At 43.9% G+C, this 18,834-nt stretch overlaps 1 protein-coding gene and 1 pseudogene across 1 annotated transcript in view; one reads left to right on the forward strand and one right to left on the reverse strand.

Annotated features, from left to right (window-relative positions):
• The window catches only part of ercc1 (excision repair cross-complementation group 1), a 15,639-nt gene extending 14,224 nt beyond the window's left edge, over positions 1-1,415 (reverse strand). The window contains exons 1-2 of the mRNA XM_063214350.1: positions 1,231-1,415; positions 825-942 (exon numbers count right to left, since the gene is read on the reverse strand). Coding sequence (XP_063070420.1) covers positions 825-942; positions 1,231-1,293 — 181 coding nt within the window. The 5' untranslated portion in view covers positions 1,294-1,415. The remainder of the gene's footprint in view (positions 1-824; positions 943-1,230) is intronic.
• An 8,413-nt stretch (positions 1,416-9,828) lies between these two features.
• On the forward strand, positions 9,829-16,478 carry LOC134461901 (lens fiber major intrinsic protein-like; annotated as a pseudogene).
• The last annotated feature ends 2,356 nt before the right edge of the window (positions 16,479-18,834 follow it).

An 18,834-nucleotide genomic window follows, 5' to 3' on the forward strand; every position in this document is an offset into this window, starting at 1 on the left:
TGGAATCAGTCTCCATATATTTAGCGGATACTGGAGTTAGTTCCACAGATCTAATCATTCAGGCACAGCTGTTACCCTGTTAGCACATTTTTTAAATAGCCATGAAGGTTTTGAACCGATTCAAAAGGTAATGTGTTGACATGGGTAGTATTTATAATAGTGAAATTTGTCACAATGGCCATCCTTTTAAGAATCATCCTCATCACTTGCACAACACGAGTCAATCTGCATCTTTCCAGATACCGCTACAGTAGAAGTTAAACTCCCAGATGCAATATGTTTTGCAGATTGCAGATCACTCACTGGGGTGGGAGGGTTTCTCTTTTTGTTATTGTTGATTAATTGCTGACATTTGGATGTGTGCATGAAGGTGTGTATGGGTGAGGCGGACTTGAGTGTTGCTGCTTGTGTGTACCGGTTTTTGTTTTTCAATGTATATTGGACAATATGCTGCTACAACCAAAGGTACAAATATATGCACACTGTCTGTCTTCCCTGTTTAAGGTGGCATAAAAAAAAAAAAAAAAAGAGGTCCCCACAAGTAAAATACACATTTGTGTGAAGTATGTAAATTTATGCAAATAGCGTCCCCTGTAAACACATTGACCCGTTTTTACGGAAGTCCCCATAAAGCATGGGGAAAACACTACATTGCATTTTCAAAGGTTTGAAGGTGTGTTTAGGCTTACTGACCAATGCATACTTTACCTGATTTTTTTCAGACTTGTAGGACCTCTAGAAAGGGTGGTCCCCAGAAGTGATGATTAAAAACGTGGTCCCCATGAACCATGGAAACAAGTATGTGTGTGTGTGTGTGTGTGTACCTTTTCTCTGCATGACAAACTGTGCGTAAGACAGCTCCTGACCGGCTGGTTTGGGTGCTGAGGGGCCTGGGCCATCTTTGGGGACGTTGGCACCAGATGCTTTGAACAGGGAGGGCACCTGCATATTACAAGTTGGCTGTAGTGAATGTGTGTGAGGTGCGTGCGTCTTTTTTTTAATCAGTTTTCACCGCACATAGGAGTCTAGTCAAACGCAATTTCAATGTCCTGTGCAGACACTTATAGATTGTTGACAATTAAGTACACTTTGACTTTTGATCAACTGGCTGCCAACTGCAACTCACTTGCAGCTACTGTCAATGCTTGCAGCATAGTAGCCTATGGACGGTCGGTCTCAGGCTAATGATCTGCACCATGAACAACAACAACAAAAAACATAATGACTTACCGGCGATCTTTCTTTAGTGAACACCGAGTCATCTAAGTTGACAACAAACTTCTTTTTCTCCATACTGAAGCGATATCAGTACAATGGGCATTTAGTAGACCACCAATATCTTCAAATCATTTTTGCTGTAGTTCCCATCCAAACATTGCAGGTCTTCCTCATTACCCGGTTTGCAATACGTTGTAATGCAATACCGCCACCTTGTGGACCGGAGTATTGAAATACCCCACCTAGAATTGATTGGGGTTGGCCTACCATGTTGGCAAATTGTATCTAGTTGGGAGGCATTGTAGTCTTGCTTTGATTGCAAAAATGAGAATTTCTTCTGAGATGGACTTGTTTTTTAGGACAGAATGTGAGACTGACCAGCAGATTGAAGGTGTGCCGTAATGTTAGACTTTTCCAATGTTGCACACTTTGTTCTTGTCTGTGATGTAAGCTAGGATTGAATGTCTAATGTTTATTTGTAGTTGGCAGGGTGAGTTATTTGAGTTCAGAACCACCAGAGTGGATATCTGATGGAGATAGGCCTACGATGTCTTCTAGCGCTACTGCTGTTCCATCGGGTCCCAGCCAGGAGAGTAGGCTACTCCTGTGCGTTGGCAATCCTGTCAGAGTGCACGCCGAACCACCTTGATGTCCAATTTTCCATTTTGTTTTAGTCTGAACCCGAGAAACTGGGGCTCATTTGGAGCTCACTCATTTGGAACCCATGAAGACCTCACCTTATCTAAATCCATGTGCACACAAGCACATGCCCATTCAAGCCAGTGCGCGGACACACACACACACACACACACACACACACACACACACACACACACACACACACACACACACACACACACACACACACACACACACACACACACACACACACACACACACACACACACACACACACACACACACACACACACACACACAGTGGTCGTTCTGCAGTATTGGTTTACTCACCTCTATCTGTGTGTGTGTGTGTGTGTGTGTGTGTGTGTGTGTGTGTGTGTGTGTGTGTGTGTGTGTGTGTGTGTGTGTGTGTGTGTGTGTGTGTGTGTGTGTGCATCCTCCTCACCATGAATCCTTATCAAACTTGATATGAGCAGAGCATCACACATTACACGAGATGTGTGCAAAAGGGACAACAACTCTTGTATATCTTGTAGCCTATATTTTCCATTTCAACTTCAAACTTTAAACCAGGGGTCCCCAAACTTTTTTCTCTGGGGCCGACATTATCGTTCCTGACTGTGATCAGGGGCCGGGATCAATCATGTGGGCTGTATACTAGGCCACTGCCTGTTATAGCCATAATTTCTAGCACAGTAATCGCCATTACACGCTGAAGAAGGGCTCTGCCCGAAACGTTTGTAGGCGAAAAAACAGAGAAAAATCTGAAGAGTGCGGTCCTTCGCTTCCTTCATTCATAATTAATAGCACAAAATATCTCATCATTACAAGTGATTTGCAAAAGAAGTGAGAGAGTACTTCAATTTGAAATACCACAGGTATTCCTTTTAATTTCCAATAACCATGTAAAATAGCAAGGAAAGGTTAGAAACATATGGTGATTGACAGTTTAGGAGCGATACAATAGAAATGGTAGGTCTGTTTATATTACAGTGAGATGAGAAACTATCAAGACAAGAAACTTCTGGTGGAATTAGTGAACATTAAACTGTAGGAAGGCCTGTTGATGAACAAAATAAAATATTTGTAAAAATATATTTTATCTTTTTTTTCTGTGAGGATTGCTTCTTTGCGCCAGTTCAAATGGTGAGATGCAGAGAGGTGGAGGGCCGGTCAAAGGGGCCTGGCAGGCCGCATCCGAACCCCGGGCCTTAGTTTGGGAACCCCTGCTTTAAACTGAGGCTCATTTTGGTGTTGCTGTGTTCATTCAGTATTCACGCTATGTTTCAGGCTCCTGCGTATGTCTATTCATTCTTAAAACAGTAACACCAAGGGATAGCCTAACTTAGGAATAGCCTACAGTACACAACTGAAACTAAAATAAATAAATAAATAAATGAAAAATGACTTGACTGTTGCAATGTGTATGCATTTGAACACTGCCATTCTGCTATAATAATAAGGAGCTGGTGGTGGATTTCAGGAGGAAGAGGACTGCCATCCAGCCACTTGTGATTGAAGGGGTGTGTGTAAGGGTGTCAGACTTCCGTTTCCTGGGAGTTAACATCAGAGAGGACCTGACCTGGGGTGTCAACACCACTGGGCTAGTGAGGAAGGCACAGCAAAGACTTTATTTCCTAAGAATAACACAACATCTGCCAGAGGCTGCTTGCGTCCTTCTACCACTGCTCAGTGGAAAGCAAATTGACATATTGTCTTTGTGCGTGGTTCCCAGGCTGCACTGTGGCAAAGGTGCAACTGATATCACTACTTATGCTGCACCACACATTGTCCACAAGATGGCACTCTCAGGCCACAAATGGTGCGTTAGTGAAGCTTTGCAAGATGCATGGACAAGATTTACAACATACACTTTTATTTCTAGTAGTTTCAATGAGCACTACTCTGGCCACCATCCTACAGTGCAAGTTAGTGAATAAGAGGTGGGAACAAAAGACAAACCTTTACTTAAAGCTTTAAGGCAACTTTAACTTTAACCATCCGCACTCTGGAAAAAAGATTGATATCAAGGGCACAATCACTTGTAACAGTAAAAATGTTATATACATGATTAAATGCCCTTGCGGTCTGGCATATATAGGAAAGACCACGATGTCTGAAAACCCGGATCTCAGAACATAGGAGCAGTATAAGAACTCATGATGACAAAAGCCTATTGCCGTGCATTTCAATTCCATGAAACACAATCTCTCCTCACTGAGATATTTTGGGATTGAACATGTAAAAGCCCCAAGAAGGGGAGGGGATATCAACAATATTCTTCTAAGACGAGAGGCTTTTTATATTTTTCACCTCAATACCTTGTCACCCAAAGGCCTTAACCTGGACTTTGATTTAAAACCTTTTTTGTGATCCTTGATCATGGATCATTCTATGATCACTATGTAAATGCCTATAATTGTTGTTTTTTTAAAAAAAATGTTTGTTATTTTGCTTTGTCTTCTTTGCTGTATGTGTCTAACTCTTTAACATGCCTGTCAGAACAACCATCACTTGACTGCAGGCCATGATTGTTTGTAATCATCAATTGTTGGGCCTAATTAGAACAGCTGACTATCAGCTGATTGCCTGACTGCCAATCAGCTGTGTAGGCCTTCTCTACTTATTCTGACTGTTTTTTAACTTGTGTAAGATGCCTGAAGAAGATCTATGATTGAAACGTTGCCTCTAATAAATTAAGTCTTTTGCAAGCAGTGTGCAGATCCTTTCCCGCTCCTACATGTGACAGTTTTTTGATTTGGCACCTGCTGATGCTTTTTTGCTGGATGTGCGCACTTTCCACCACACTCTATCCCCTGCTCAGACCTGCTCATTTTCATGCAATGTCAGCCATTGCTTTCATTTGCAGGCCTTAAAACCGGCCCAATTGGCAACATTTGAATGCAAAGCTGTTCGAAAATAATGATGAAAGGGATCATCTAATCTAAAGTAACACCACTGTCAGTGTCATACTAGAGCAGGGATCTTTCTTTCTTTCTTTCTTGTTTGTTTGTGCTTTTTTTGTTTTCTCATTTCATTTCTCGGAATTGAATTGTTCAATCAATGTCATTGTAGGCCCTATAGCAGGGCTATTCAATTGGAGGCCCGAGGGCCACATGCGGCCCAGATGCAGTCCACATGCGGCCCAGGCAAGACCCCCAACTGAAGCAGTATACATTTCAGTTTTGTTATTGCAGTACAACACATTATTTGCTTGTGAATCTTCTGCTTGTCTTATACATTCACATTCAATGTGGTTAAGTTTTAGGTTAGAGGAACATGTTTAAAATTTGTTTGTGGACTACTGATTTTAAGTGTCATTTCAGTGGCTGTGATGTCTGAAAATGTGCGGGCCGACTGCAGTTCTTGGTTTCGAAATGTGGCCCAAATGATATTCTAATTGAATAGCCCTGCCCTATAGGCTAAGTCAAATTGATAGTTTCTGTACACAATGTTTTTTGTTCACGGGAGAAAACATAGGCAAAAGAAGGGGTGGTAATTTGGTGAGAGCCGTGAACTGGTAGAAGCGAATTAGGCCTAATGAAGGCATGAGCCGGTTGATCACCGTCAGCTGTGTCGTGTCAGCTGATTTCAATTTGGTTTGCGCGGCAAACTGGAGTGCAGGTTTATAATTAGGCTTTCTCTAGACCAGTTTGGCCGTTTGGAAGACTACTCGAAGCTAGACAGACTTTGCCGGGCTTGCCTGAACCAAGCCAAGACGATTTATTGTAGGCTACAAACGTAATTTCTTAAGCGAGGCAGCCGGTAAGCGCTTGTTTTAACTCCTTTCGGAATGTGTAGCACGATGGGTAGGTCTCAGGAGATAGACTATCTCTGTAGGCCTTATGGCTCTGACTTGCGTTCTGCTCCATTGATGATTAGCTACTACCGCGATGGGGTCTGCTCCTACAATCTCGTAAATCACGAGGGCTTGTGCTTATTCAATCTGGTTTGTAGTCGTTGCAAAGTTTATTTTTGAATTATTGTAGACATGGTTGCACATTTCCTGCATGTTTTCACATGAGCATTTTTGCACATTTCTGTAGGCCTATAACTCATTTCTTTTTTTTTGTCTGCCCGCATGTTTCCCTCCAGGTTTTTTTAACCTAAGGAATAGACTTAACCACAACTCAACCAAATCAAAAAAGGAAATCCTTTCCAGTGGAATAGTGCCTTAAACCTCCACCAGAAGTCTTCATTCTTTTTACAAGTTGGGGAAAATGCCAACCAAAGAAAAAACTCAAACAAAAATAAAACTATCGTAATGAATAATAATAAAATAAAAAATAAGACTTCAGGACATCCACACCACTGAAATCAATGAAAAAGACAAGACGAATGGAATCCTGTGTCTGTGCATAAACGTGGAAAACCCAGTGCTGATATACACTTGACAGTGGAAAACCAAAGCACCATTGGAAACCACCGACCTAGCCACTCTTTATGTCCATGCAACTGTCCCGACCAGCCGTCTCAGACTGCTGAAGCACCTTTTGCTCTTAGCTCTTGGACTGCTGCTATTGTGGGTGGGGGAGTTCTGAATTTGGACTGTGTGTTGTCCTAGACTGCAGTTTGGTGTTGTGCCTTCAGCTGACTTCGGGTGAGTACTGCAGTGAATGTTTTCTTTGGCATTTCTAGTGACATTGTATCTTGCTTGTGCAGTAATGTCTTTTACTGACTGTGCTGGCTACTGAATGAATTGCGCACCACATTGCCACTTGGAAGTTTCAGTTAGGTCTTCAGGACTGGCCTGATATCTGCTATGTTCACAGCACTTGGAATGCATCACCAATCTCAGTCAATGCTACTCTGGATTTTGCCAGCTCCGTTTCCTTTAAGGGTTTGGCATCCATAACTTTCTTACGTATGGCACACAAGATGGTCTGGCTGTCAACTAGGTGTCAACTTCTTGACCTCGATTCGGCAGTGCTTTTGGAAGTAGTTCTTCATCCATGCTGCAAAGACTGCTGTGCACCTCTTCAACTTGACTTGTGGTCAAGAGGGTTCAGCTTGGCCTTGGCCTCAACTAGCTTCACGATGACACTGTGCCTACAGCTCCACCTCAGGTACAGCACAGTACCAGTAGAGTAGAATAGAGTAGGGAGGTAGATGCTTGGCTTAACAGCTCTCTTCTGGTGAGTGATTCTCTCACTGTCTGGTTCTGGCCGAAGCGCATTTCTTTTTTTCTTGGAGAAGTTGATCTCCGCTGATGTCGAAGATAAGTGGTGAATTCTGGGTACTGTGGGCATAGTCCCCGGGGGGCTGGTTCTGATGGCCAGGCTGGGGTTTCAGAGTGGCGGTGTGGTCTACGATTCCTTCGGCTTCCTTGGGGTGGGTGGCCAGCAGGGTCAGTGGAATACCTTACTGTGCAGACAGGAGGTGGTGTTGCTGGAGTGTAGAGGAGGGCATTCACTGCAGTACTCGCCTGAGCTCAGCCGGGGCCATGGCACCCAGTTGCTGTCCGGAACAGCGTGTGGTCCAGGTCTGGGGTTGCCCCACCAGCAGTGGCAGCAGTCCAGGAGCTGTTGGATGAAGGGCACTTCAGCGGTCTGGTTCAGTTTGTCAGGGCAGTTGCATGGACATGGGGAGCGACTGTTGGATTCCAGAGTGTTGGGAAGGGAAATGGGGGGAATGTGTGCAGGGGCTTTTGAAGAGAACAGTGGCGATTTCAAAACAGTCATCAACATCTACCCCCTCAAAAGACTGCAAGAAATGCAAACACATGTCAGCCTGTTCTGAAGTCCTGGAGCCAACATATAGGCCCGAACCTGTTCATCCACAGCAAGTGGTACACTACAAGAAGAAATGTTGCTGTTGGAGATGTAGTGTAGCTCTGCGACCAAAATGCGTTACGGGGGCAATTCAAGCTTGCAGGAGTGCAAAGTCCAAAGGCATTGTCCAGGATATCCATGTGAAATTCCCTCCAAGCGGATGTGGTCAAGTGAAAATTCCAAAGCAAACCAAAAGGTCCTGGGAAACGCAAGGTACCACACTGCATCAGGATGTGCGACCACTCTTCTTTCAAGTTAGCAGAAACCAGCTTGCCTGATGGGTGCGATCTTCCTGTGTCACGCCATGCCAAGATCGAGTGGGAAGTGTCGCGGCAGGTGGTGTCTGGGCACAGACCCGTTAATTGACACCTTCCACAGGTCCTCGCTGCACTGGATGTGTGGGGTGAGTAAAAAGTCAATGTAACATTTGTTTTTTTTTTAACTAGGAGAATGCCCTTAAATTGTGTACTTTCAGTGTCACATTGGTGTCGGATGAAGTCTCTCTCTCTCTCTCTCTCTCTCTCTCTCTCTCTCTCTCTCTCTCTCTCTCTCTCTCTCTCTCTCTCTCTCTCTCTCTCTCTCTCTACCCCCCACCCCTCTCTCTCTCCTGTGTGTGTGTGTGCTCGTGTGTTGTGCAACAGCTTGTCATGGGCATATGCATCTTCTCCGTGATGGATGAGAGGAGGAACCGACGCATCGGCTTCTGTCACCATGGCACACCTCATGGGAGTGAGTATCATACAGTTACCCACATACCTACATTGCTCCCTCTCTGTCATAGTTTATAAACAAGTGCGTCAACATTTTGGACTGAGTCCGCAGGGCCCACCAGTTAGTTAGAATAATAATTTCAAACCTTGAAACCTGATTTTGTTGCTTTGTTATGGACATTCTAACTCACCAGAAATGAAACCCCAATGAAACCATAAAATGATTCAAAGATATGAAAGATATGTGACCTTAAAATTATTTTGATCTATCTACTTAAATAATGCTCAAAGTGCTGCACATGTTGGCAACAGTGCTGAATGTAGCTTAACTCTTAAATTGTGCTAAAATGTGTACGTAGACACTTTGGACACTTTTAGTGTGCGTGCAAGTGTATGTGTGAGTGGGATAGGGAGATGGTGAATATTTGTGAATATACAGTATGTGTAATATCGTTGTGTCTGTATTTATGTATGTAATGTATGCTACTTGACACCTTCATTTCCCTCGGGATCAATAATACTCTTCTCTACTATGTCATGCTAAAGTGCTCTGGGCATTCAAAGACAGAGCGTTAAAATGTAGCTGCTGCTGGCAGCTTGCGCTGTCTGCTCTACGAAATCAACTGTAGAAAATGCTCCAATTTTGTTGAACTGGATAGATAAAATATTTACAACGGGAAGCGTCATGGGAAGGGGAAAGTCTTTGTGCAATGTCATGAGGTCCAAGTCAAGTCTCTTGATGATCAAGTCAAGTCACAAGTCATTTGACATTTTGTCAAGTCATCATATTAATCACTCGTGTTGGACTCGAGTCCAAGTCACATGACCCGAGTTCACAACTCTGGAGCAGAGTAGAGTAGACGTTTCAGGGTTTTGCCTTCATTGGTGCTGTGTGCTCTCACCTGTGCACTGATGAAGGCAGAACCCTGAAACGTCTGCTCTGCTCTGCTTTCAGGAAAAAAAACCTCCTTGTGCTTGACATTACTGTCTTTTGTCTGAACACGATTTGCTTCTTTCAGATGTTCTACACTGGAGCTGGAGATCCTTCGCCCCTGTTGTGTTCAAGAGGAACTTCATGAACCACTGGGTTAGAAAAAATACCTACAATTTATGCATTTCAGTTATGCAGTGTTGGGAACTGTTGGTGTGTCAAGAAGTATTCAATTAAATCAGTCATTACATTTTGTATTGGTGTTTTGCAGAAGGTGCTATGCACTGTATGTCTTAAGATTGTTCTGTCTTGCTCCAATGTCTCTGCAGCTTACATTTAACTATAATATGGTTTTCTGTTCTTCCCTCCTTGTGCAGGTGTACTAGGCAGGTTTCATGATCTGTGGCGCTATGGGCGCCATCATGTATGACTTCATGCTCTTCGCCCGTACGTGTGGGCGCCATCATGTACGACTTCATGCTCTTAGCCAGGCCACACGTATGGGTGGAGAGGCTAGCCACCCTGAAAGGCAGCCGGCCCCTGGAGGTGAACCAGCAGGACACCTGCAGGCAGCCCATCAAGCTCAACACCCAGACCCTATCAGCCTGCTTCCCAGCCAAGAAAAGCAAGAGCCAGCCAGCCTTTTCTCGCTGCGTGGTGAGTAAAAAGTCAATGTAACATTTATGTTAACATTAATGTTTTTAGCCTAAGACTACTTTCAGTGTCACGTTGTCAGATAAATCTCTCGCTTGCTCTCACTCTCACTCTGTCTATATAGCTCCAGCTTGGCATAGCCACCACAGTGGAGGTCTCCCTGACCATGCAGCTGGTCATCTGCATCTCTTCTCTGATGGATGTCAGGAAGAATTGATGCATGGATCCCATGGCCATTGGCTTCTGTCACCATGGCGCACCCCATGAGGGTGAGTCTCAAACACATACACTCACATTGCTCCCTCTTTTTGTATAGCACGTAAGTGGGTGCATCAAAATAGGGGGACAGCGCTGGACTGAGTCACCAGGTACAGTAAGCATTTCATCCCTTGCAGATTTTGCTGGTTTGCGTATTAATAAAGACATGAATAGTCTAATTTTAATGGTAGGTGCATTTAACGCGGAGAGACAGAATATAAAAAAAATGTAGAAAATCACTTCAAAGAATATACAGCCGCAGAAAAAATTGAGACCACTTGGAAATTTTCAGTTTTTCTGATTTTGCTATGCGTAGGTATGTGTTTGAGTAAAAAACAATCTTTGTTATTTCATTCTATAAACTACTGACAACATTACCTCCGAATTTCAAAAGAAAATACTGTCATTTAGATTATTTATTTGCAGAAAACCTCAAATGGTCAAAATAATACAAACATAACACAATGCAATGTTTCCAAATCCCAAAAAAGCCAAAGAAAACAAGTTGATATTAACTTAAAACGGCATAGTAGTAATGTATTAACTTGGGAAGAGTTCAGAAATCAATGGTGGAATAAGCCTGATTTGTAGTCACAGCTTTCATGCATTTTGGCATGCACTCCAATAGTCTTTCACATTGTTCTTGGATGTCTTTTTTCCAGGCCTGGTGCAAGAATTAAAGTTGCTGAGCTTGGATTTATGGCTTGTGACCATCCAGCTTCCACTTGATCACATTCTAGAGGTTTTCAAAGGGGTTCGGGCCTGGAGTTTGGGCTGACCATGTCAGGGTATTGATCTGGTGGTCCTCCATCCAAGATCCATGATTGGCAAGCTGAGTGGCCGGAGCATTGTCCTTCTCTAAAAAAAACCCTTTCCTCAGCATTCAGGGGCATTGTCAGAACAGAAGCAATCATGTCAATACCCTGACATGGTCAGCCCAAACTCCAGGCCCGAATTCATTCATTATTAAGCGGGCTTGCAGAACAAGTCCAGCTTATAGTAATCCCTAAGTACAGTTTATTATTAAGCGGGCTTGCAGAGCAAGTCCTGCCTATAGTAATCCCTAAGTACAGTTTATTAAGCGGGCTTGCCACGCTTATAGTGATCTCTAAGTACAGTTTCTTGCTTGCTTGCCTTCTTGCTTCTCTTGTGCAGGGCTGTAAAAATAGAAAATGGATCTCCTCCTAGGCCTTTCGAGATAGACACCGTTCAAACACTAAAACGACCGGCTCGGCTTGGAGATCATTTGTTCTGATATAGCGTGTCCGTGTCTCTTGTCGTTTTTCCGTTTTTGGCGATTTTGTGCAAGTTTGGGTCCCCATTGAAAACAATGGTAGAACCTTCATGAACCACGGAGCTACAACACTTTCAAGATGGCTGAATCCAAGAAGGCTGAATTGTTTGACCCATAACTTCTGACTGGGTGGATGGATTTTTCCAACATTTCTTTTAGCTTTGTTTTCTCAATATAATAGTAGTTTGTTGTATAGAGATATCAAAAATAAAAAGGCTCATCTCTGCCCCAAAAGGCAAGCCCACTTCCAGCATTTTCTGTAAGAATGCAATCTAGTTCATTATTCAAATTGCAGTTTTCATACATGAAAAGGGGATCCCTCCATTGGCCAATATTTTGTATTTCCAGAAATAGACATTTTTAGCAGCAAAATGCATGTACTTTGGTCATACTGGTAAATATTAGTTCTAGTAAATGTTATTTAGTAAATGTTCATGAAAAGATCCAATTTCACAGTAGACAGCACAGTTTCAATGACCAGCATAGTTGCAATACCTACTCTGGCCACCATCTTACACAGTGCACCTTTTTAATGTTATTTTCCAGATTTTCTTTTTGATATTCTGTCTGTTAGAATGCACCTACCGTTAAAGTTATAGATTAGACTGATGTCTTTATCAGTTGACAAACCAACAAATTCAGCTAGGGATCAAATACTTTTTCAATGTGCGAACCTACTCTTACCCTTAAACTGTTCTATTGGGGTCCACACATGCTTATTTCTCTTCACATCCAGGCTGCAACAATATCTTGCTTCCTTACTTTTTAACATTAAAGCTTATACTCAACTCTGAACACTATTTGTTTCAGATGTTCCACACTGGAGCTGAAATTAACCCTGACAGATCCTTCACCCCTGCTATGTTCAAGAGGAACTTCATGAACCACTGGGTAAGAATTTGTTTTACAAATTATGCATTTAAAAACGTGCGTATACCCTCCCATGTTTGTAAACTACTTTCAGGTCAGATATAGAATCATGTGGTCTGCACTGTTAGTGTATCAAGAAGTATGCAATGTGGTCTGCAGCACTGTTTGTGTGTCAATAGGTATTCAATTAAATTAGGTAGGTATTACATTATGTATTAGTTTTGCAGAATGCAACATGCACTGTCTCAATGTCGTAAGATTGTTCGGTCTTGCTCCAATGTCTCTGCTGCTAACTATAACATGGTCTTTGTTCTTCCCTCCTCATGCAGGCAGGTGATGTACGACTTCATGCTCTCCTTCTGCATGTGCGGCTTGGCCGAGTGGGTAGCCACTCTGAAAGGCAGCTGACATCTGGAGCAGGACACCTGCGGGGAGCTCTTCATGCTCAAGACCCAGGCCCTATACTGTAAGCCTGCCACCAAGCCAGGAGAAGCAGGGGCCAGCCAGAATTGTTACAGTAGCCCCCTGCTTCTAGCAACCCAGCTCTTCTCCTCCCAGCAATCCAGCTTTCCTCCTCAAACTTCCCCCCGGCCCAGTCACCAACAACCAGAAAACCTCAACAATCAAAGACTAACATCTAGGCCTACCCTATCCAAGCCCCCCCCCCACCACCATCATGGACAGTATAGTGTGTGTGTGTGTGTGTGTGTGTGATTGTGTGCGTGCGTACAACATGTATATGTCCGTTAGTGGCTCTGTGCCCCCCTAGCAATGATGTGCAAGGTGAGCGAAGTGAGAGCGAAGTACACATTCAGACTAACAGCACTGACATAGACAAAGGCATAAATACACACCGTGTCACTTGTCAGTGGAAGGGGGGCAGCGCTCAGAATCTACACATGAAGTGGGACACTTCAAGAAGAAATGTTACTATTGGAGAGATGTAATGTGACTCTGCGACCAAAATTCATTGAAGGAGCAATTCAAGCTTGCAAGAATGGTCAACGTGACCGCTCCAAAGTCATTGTCCGGGATGTCTGTATGAAAGTGGATGTGCTCATGTGGGAGGACCCACAAGGTACCACACTGTGTATAGGGATGTACGACCGCTCATCATCCTCCTCCCAGTAGAGGAACAAGTTTGCAGAAACCAGCTCGTCTGATTGGTGCGAACTTCCCATGCCAAGATCGAGTGGGAGGTGTTGCGGTGGTCCATGCCTGGGCACAGGCTTGCTTTGATTGACAGCCTCCATCGTTTTTTTGCTGTGTGGTGAGTAAAAAGCCAATGTAACATTTATGTTAACATTAACTTTTTTAACCTGAGCGAATACCCTTAAATACTGTACTGTCAGTGTCACATTGATGTCCAATGAATACGGAGACTGTGTCTCTGTCGCTCGCTCTCTCTCTCTCTCTCTCTCTCTCTCTCTCTCTCTCTCTCTCTCTCTCTCTCTCTCTCTCTCTCTCTCGCTCTATAATAGCTCCAGCTTGGCATGGTCACTACAGTGGTCTTCCTGACCATGCAGTTGGTCATCTGCATCTTCTCTGTGATGGATGAGAGGAGGAATGGATGCATGGGCTCCTCTCCCATGGCCATTGGCTTGTCAGCATGGCACACCTCATGAGAGTGAGTGTCACACACATACACTTGCATTGCTCCCTCTTTCTCATAGCATATAAAGAGGTGTCATAAATAAGGGAACAACATTTGGCTGAGTCACCAGTTACAGTGAGAATAATAAGCATTTCACCCTTTCTGATTTTGTTGGTTTGCGTACTAATAAAGACATGAATAGTCTGTCATTTTCTTTTAAATTTGATTTTTTATGGACTTTTTCGCCTTTCTTTCAGATAGGACGGTGAAGAGCATCAGGAAGCAAATGTGGAGAGGGAGTCGGGGTAGAGATGGCAAATAACCCAGGCCGGATTCGAACCCTGGGTGCAACCCTTGGGCATGCAAGCCCAAGTGTTGGGGGGCTTAGCGCGCTGCATCACAGCGCCCCGAATAGTCTATCATTTTCATGGTAGGTGTCTTCTAACATGCAGAGACAAAATCTCTAAAAGAAAATGCAGAAATGAACTTCAAAGAATACATATTTAGTCATATTTCATTGAGGGAAATAAGTGTTTGACACCCTTCCAGCTATTAAAAGTTCTGGTCCCACAGACCTGATGGGAAATTCCAACAACTTATCTGAATTAAAGACTCCTGGAAATGGTCACCAGCACCATATCAATCAGACTCCTAATTAGTGTAGGTACCTTCAGTCAATGCAAATCAACGGAGAACACTGCCCCCTCTGTCCAAAACGGGACTAAAACTGTGTGAATATGAAATGACGCATTAATCAAGGACCAGATTTGAAATGTCAGGCTAAATAGCTACTTAAATCAGATGAGTCGATAAAGTACATTTTAATATCAGTTTATATTAATAGTGTAGACATTTAGCAACACACTTTAACCATTGTCCTTGTGTAGTGTGTTGATGGGAATTTTCACATTATTAAGCCATTTGACAGCGATGAGCTGCCTTCTCCATTCAATCACATTTCTCAGGTCTACCTCCAAATAATGGCTACCAGCATTGTCATGAAAAAGGGGATTGGGTCACCTCTAGTCTAATATTATATCTCTATGGGAAGCACATTAAGGTCATGAAGTGGCCTAGACAGTCTCCACACAATTACTGTAGGGTACATCATGTCTGGAGGGAACTAAAGCACCCATTTGCCAAGCTACAGCCACTACATCTTAATGATTTACAGATGATCTGCAAATAAAAGACAAACTTCCTTTATGTACACAAATGTTGTCATCAACTAACTTACACAAAACATCTGATCTTTGTCCTAGAGAGCAAGGGCTTTTCCAACTAGTACTTTGTATTTCATTGCGGGTAAATAAGTGTTTGACCCCTCTAGCCAAAGAAGACAAATGTAATTTATATATTCTTTGATATTCTTTAATCTTACTTTCCGGGGTTTCTTATTTATATTTTGTCTCTGTTAGTCTATAACTTTAATAGTAAGTGTATTCTGATCATGCCTTTATTTGATCCCTTGCTCACTTTGTTGGTTTGTCAACTGTATTATTCTCACTGTGGAAGGGGCCCTCACAGGGATTTGGTTTTACGTAAGCCTGTTAATAATATAAAGGGGTCCATTAGAGCTGTTTGAACATAGGGAATTTTGTGCTCCACCCCTGTACAAGAACATACCTTCACAAGAATTTACTTTAGTGTGATTTAGCTTGATTTCTGTGACACCTGCGCAGGCAGAACCCTGAAAATTCTGCTCTGCTGTCAGACAAAGCTCCCTTTGCTTGACCTTAGTATCTTTTTCAATGTGCAAACCTGCTCTCACCATTGAACTGTTCTATTTGGGGTGATTTCTCTAAACATCTAGAGTGCGACATTATCTTGCTTCCTTACTTTTTTGTGTTTGTTTCAGATGTTCTACACTGGAGCTGCAATGAACCCTGCCAGAGCCTTCACCCCTGCTATGTTCAAGAGGAACTTCATGAACCACTGGGTAAGAAAAAATGTATATACATTAATAACATGCTTATACCCTCTCATTGTTTGTAAACTAATTTCAGGTCATATGTAGATGTATATGGTCTGCACTGTATGTGTGTAAAGAAGTATTCAATTAAATTAGGTATTACATTGTGTATTGGTGTTTTTGCAGAATGTGCCGTGCACTGCATGTCTTCAAATTTTTCTGTCTTGCACCAATGTCTCTGAATATGGTTTATGTTCTTCCCTCCTCCTGTAGGTGCACTGGGTGGGTCCCATGATCTGTGGTGGTATGTGCGCCGTCATGTATGACTTCCTGCTCTTCCCCAGTATTTGTGGCCTGGCCGAGAGGGTAGCCACCCTGAAAGGCAGCCAGCCTTTGGAGCAGGACACCTGAGGGGAGCCCATCAAGCTCAAGACCCAGGCCCTATACCGTAAGCCTGCCACCAAGCCAGGGGAAGCAGGGGCCAGCCAGTATTGTTATAGTAGCCCCTTACTTCCAGCAACCCAGCTCTTCTCCTCCCAACAACCCAGCTCTTCTCCTCCCAACAACCCAGCTCTTCTCCTCCCAACAACCCAGCTCTTCTCCTCCCAACAACCCAGCTCTTCTCCTCCCAACAACCCAGCTCTTCTCCTCCCAACAACCCAGCTCTTCTCCTCCCAACAACCCAGCTCTTCACCTCCCAGCAACCCTGCTCTTCTCCTCCCAACAATCCAGCCCTTCTCCTCACAGCAACCCTGCTCTTCTCCTCCAACCTCCCCGCCGCTCAGTCACCAACAACCAGCAACCCCCAACAATCAGACTATCATCTGCCCTATTCAAGCCCCCCACCACCATCATGGACATAGTTTGTGTATGCATGTATGTATCTACTTCGCTCATACTAATTCTAACCATCGCCACAGAGGGGACGTGTGCACTGAAATGGTGAAAACTAGACCTACGAACAAACCAACTAACACAAGACAGGGGGGGTCAGAATCTAAACTAATGCCAGGGGTGAGGTAGAACATTCAACTTGGACATACATACATACATTTTCTTACTGGCATGATCTCAACAGTTTTGTTTTTCAATTTATTTTTGTTCTACAATACAGGATGTGGATGTTTGATACATGTGTATGTGTGTGTAAGGGACTGAATGTTCACTGCAGCTTTTTATTTTGGGTTTACATCATTACAAAGCATGCATGTGTTTGCACTGGCCCACACTATCTCTCAAACACACACACAAAGTGTGTGTGTGTGTGTGTGTGTGTGTGTGTGTGTGTGTGTGTAGAATGTGTGTGTGTGTTTGTGTGTGTGTGTGTGTGTAGAATGTGTGTGTGTGTAGAATGTGTGTGTGTGTGTGTAGAATGTGTGTGTAGAATGTGTGTGTGTGTGTAGAATGTGTGTGGAGTGCTGCTACTGTTGGTGGTGGAGTTCTAGACTTGGACTGTGCCTTGTTCTGAACTGCAATTGCGTGTTGTGCCTTCAGCTGACTTCGGGTGAGTACTGCATTGAATGTTTCCTTCTGCATTCTTGTTACAATGTCTCTTGCTTGTTTAGCAACGTATTTTACTGACTTCCTTGGTCACTGAAGGAACTGTGCACCACACTTTCACTTGGAACTTTCAGATAGGTCTTCAGGACTGACCTGATGCTGGCCTGCTATATTCACAGCACCTGGAATCCATCACCAATCTCAGTCGTGCTGCCCTAGATATTGCCAACTCCCGTTTGCATAGAAGGTTTGGCATCCATAACTTTCACACTGTTATTGCACCAGAGATGGTCTGGCTGTCTACTTGGTGATGCCACGTCTTGACCTTTATTCGGCAGTGCTTGTGGAAGTAGTTCTTCGTCCGTGCTGCAAGCACTGTCATGTACATCTTCGCCTTGACACGGTCACCGTTGTGGTCAAGAGGGTTCAGCTTGGCCTCGGCCTCGGCCTCAACCATCCTGATGACACCATGGCTGCAGCTCCACTGCATGTAGAGTAGGGTAGAGTAGAAGCTTGGCTTAACAGCTCTCTTCTGATGTTTGTTCTTTCACTCTGTCTCCCAGCAAGTTCTGGCCGAGGCACATTTCTTTCTTCTTCTTGGAGAACTTGATCTCCGCTGACGTCTGAGATTGGTGGTGAACTCTGAGTACTGTGGGCATGACGGACGTAGTCACCCGGGGGGCCAGTCCTGATGTCCTGGCTGGGCGTTCCTAGTGGCGGTTGGGTGCTCGGTTCCTTCTGCTTCCTTGGGGTGGGTGACCAACATGGTAATTGGAATGCCTTACTGCGCAGGCGTGAGGAAGTGTCGCTGGAGTGCAGAGGAAGGCGTTCACTGCAGTGCTCCCCGGGCTCAGCTGGGTTCATTGCACCCGGTTGTGGTCCCGGACGGTGTATGGTCTGGATCATGGGCTCTGCCACCAGCAGTGGCAGTGTTCAGCGTGTTTGAGAGAGGTTGTTGGCCTGTGTAAGTGGTTTGCGTGTGCAAGAATGTGTGTGTATAGCAGATGTGTGTTTGTCTTTGCGTGTGTGTGTCTTTACTTGCGTGTGTATGTGTCGTTGCGTGCGTGTGTGTGTGTGTGTCTCTGCTTGTCTTTGTGTGTGTTTGTGTGTGTGTGTGTGTGCGCGTGCGCGCCTGAGACTGGCATTTGATAATGACAGTAAAAGCAGCAGTGAAAATTCAAAGAATGCACGTGTTGGTGTCATGCAGATGATCATTTGTCTGATTTGTATTACAATTGTTTTGCCCCACCAACTGTTATTTGCCATGGTATTAAATTGGCTTTGACTTTTTGTGATGGGTCATGCTTTTTTCTTTTTTTTTGTGGTTCAGAAACGCAGATAAAAGTTTTCAAAGACGACTGGGCTGAAGGGTGAATCTCTCAGCTAGTCCATACACCACAGACTGGCATACCGTATTTATTTCCATTTTAAAAATTACATACATTTGAAGGGGAAAGATGAAACACAATTTCTGGACACAGAA

The sequence above is a fragment of the Engraulis encrasicolus genome, chromosome 13 (assembly GCF_034702125.1).
Source record: "Engraulis encrasicolus isolate BLACKSEA-1 chromosome 13, IST_EnEncr_1.0, whole genome shotgun sequence".
NCBI lineage: Eukaryota > Metazoa > Chordata > Actinopteri > Clupeiformes > Engraulidae > Engraulis > Engraulis encrasicolus.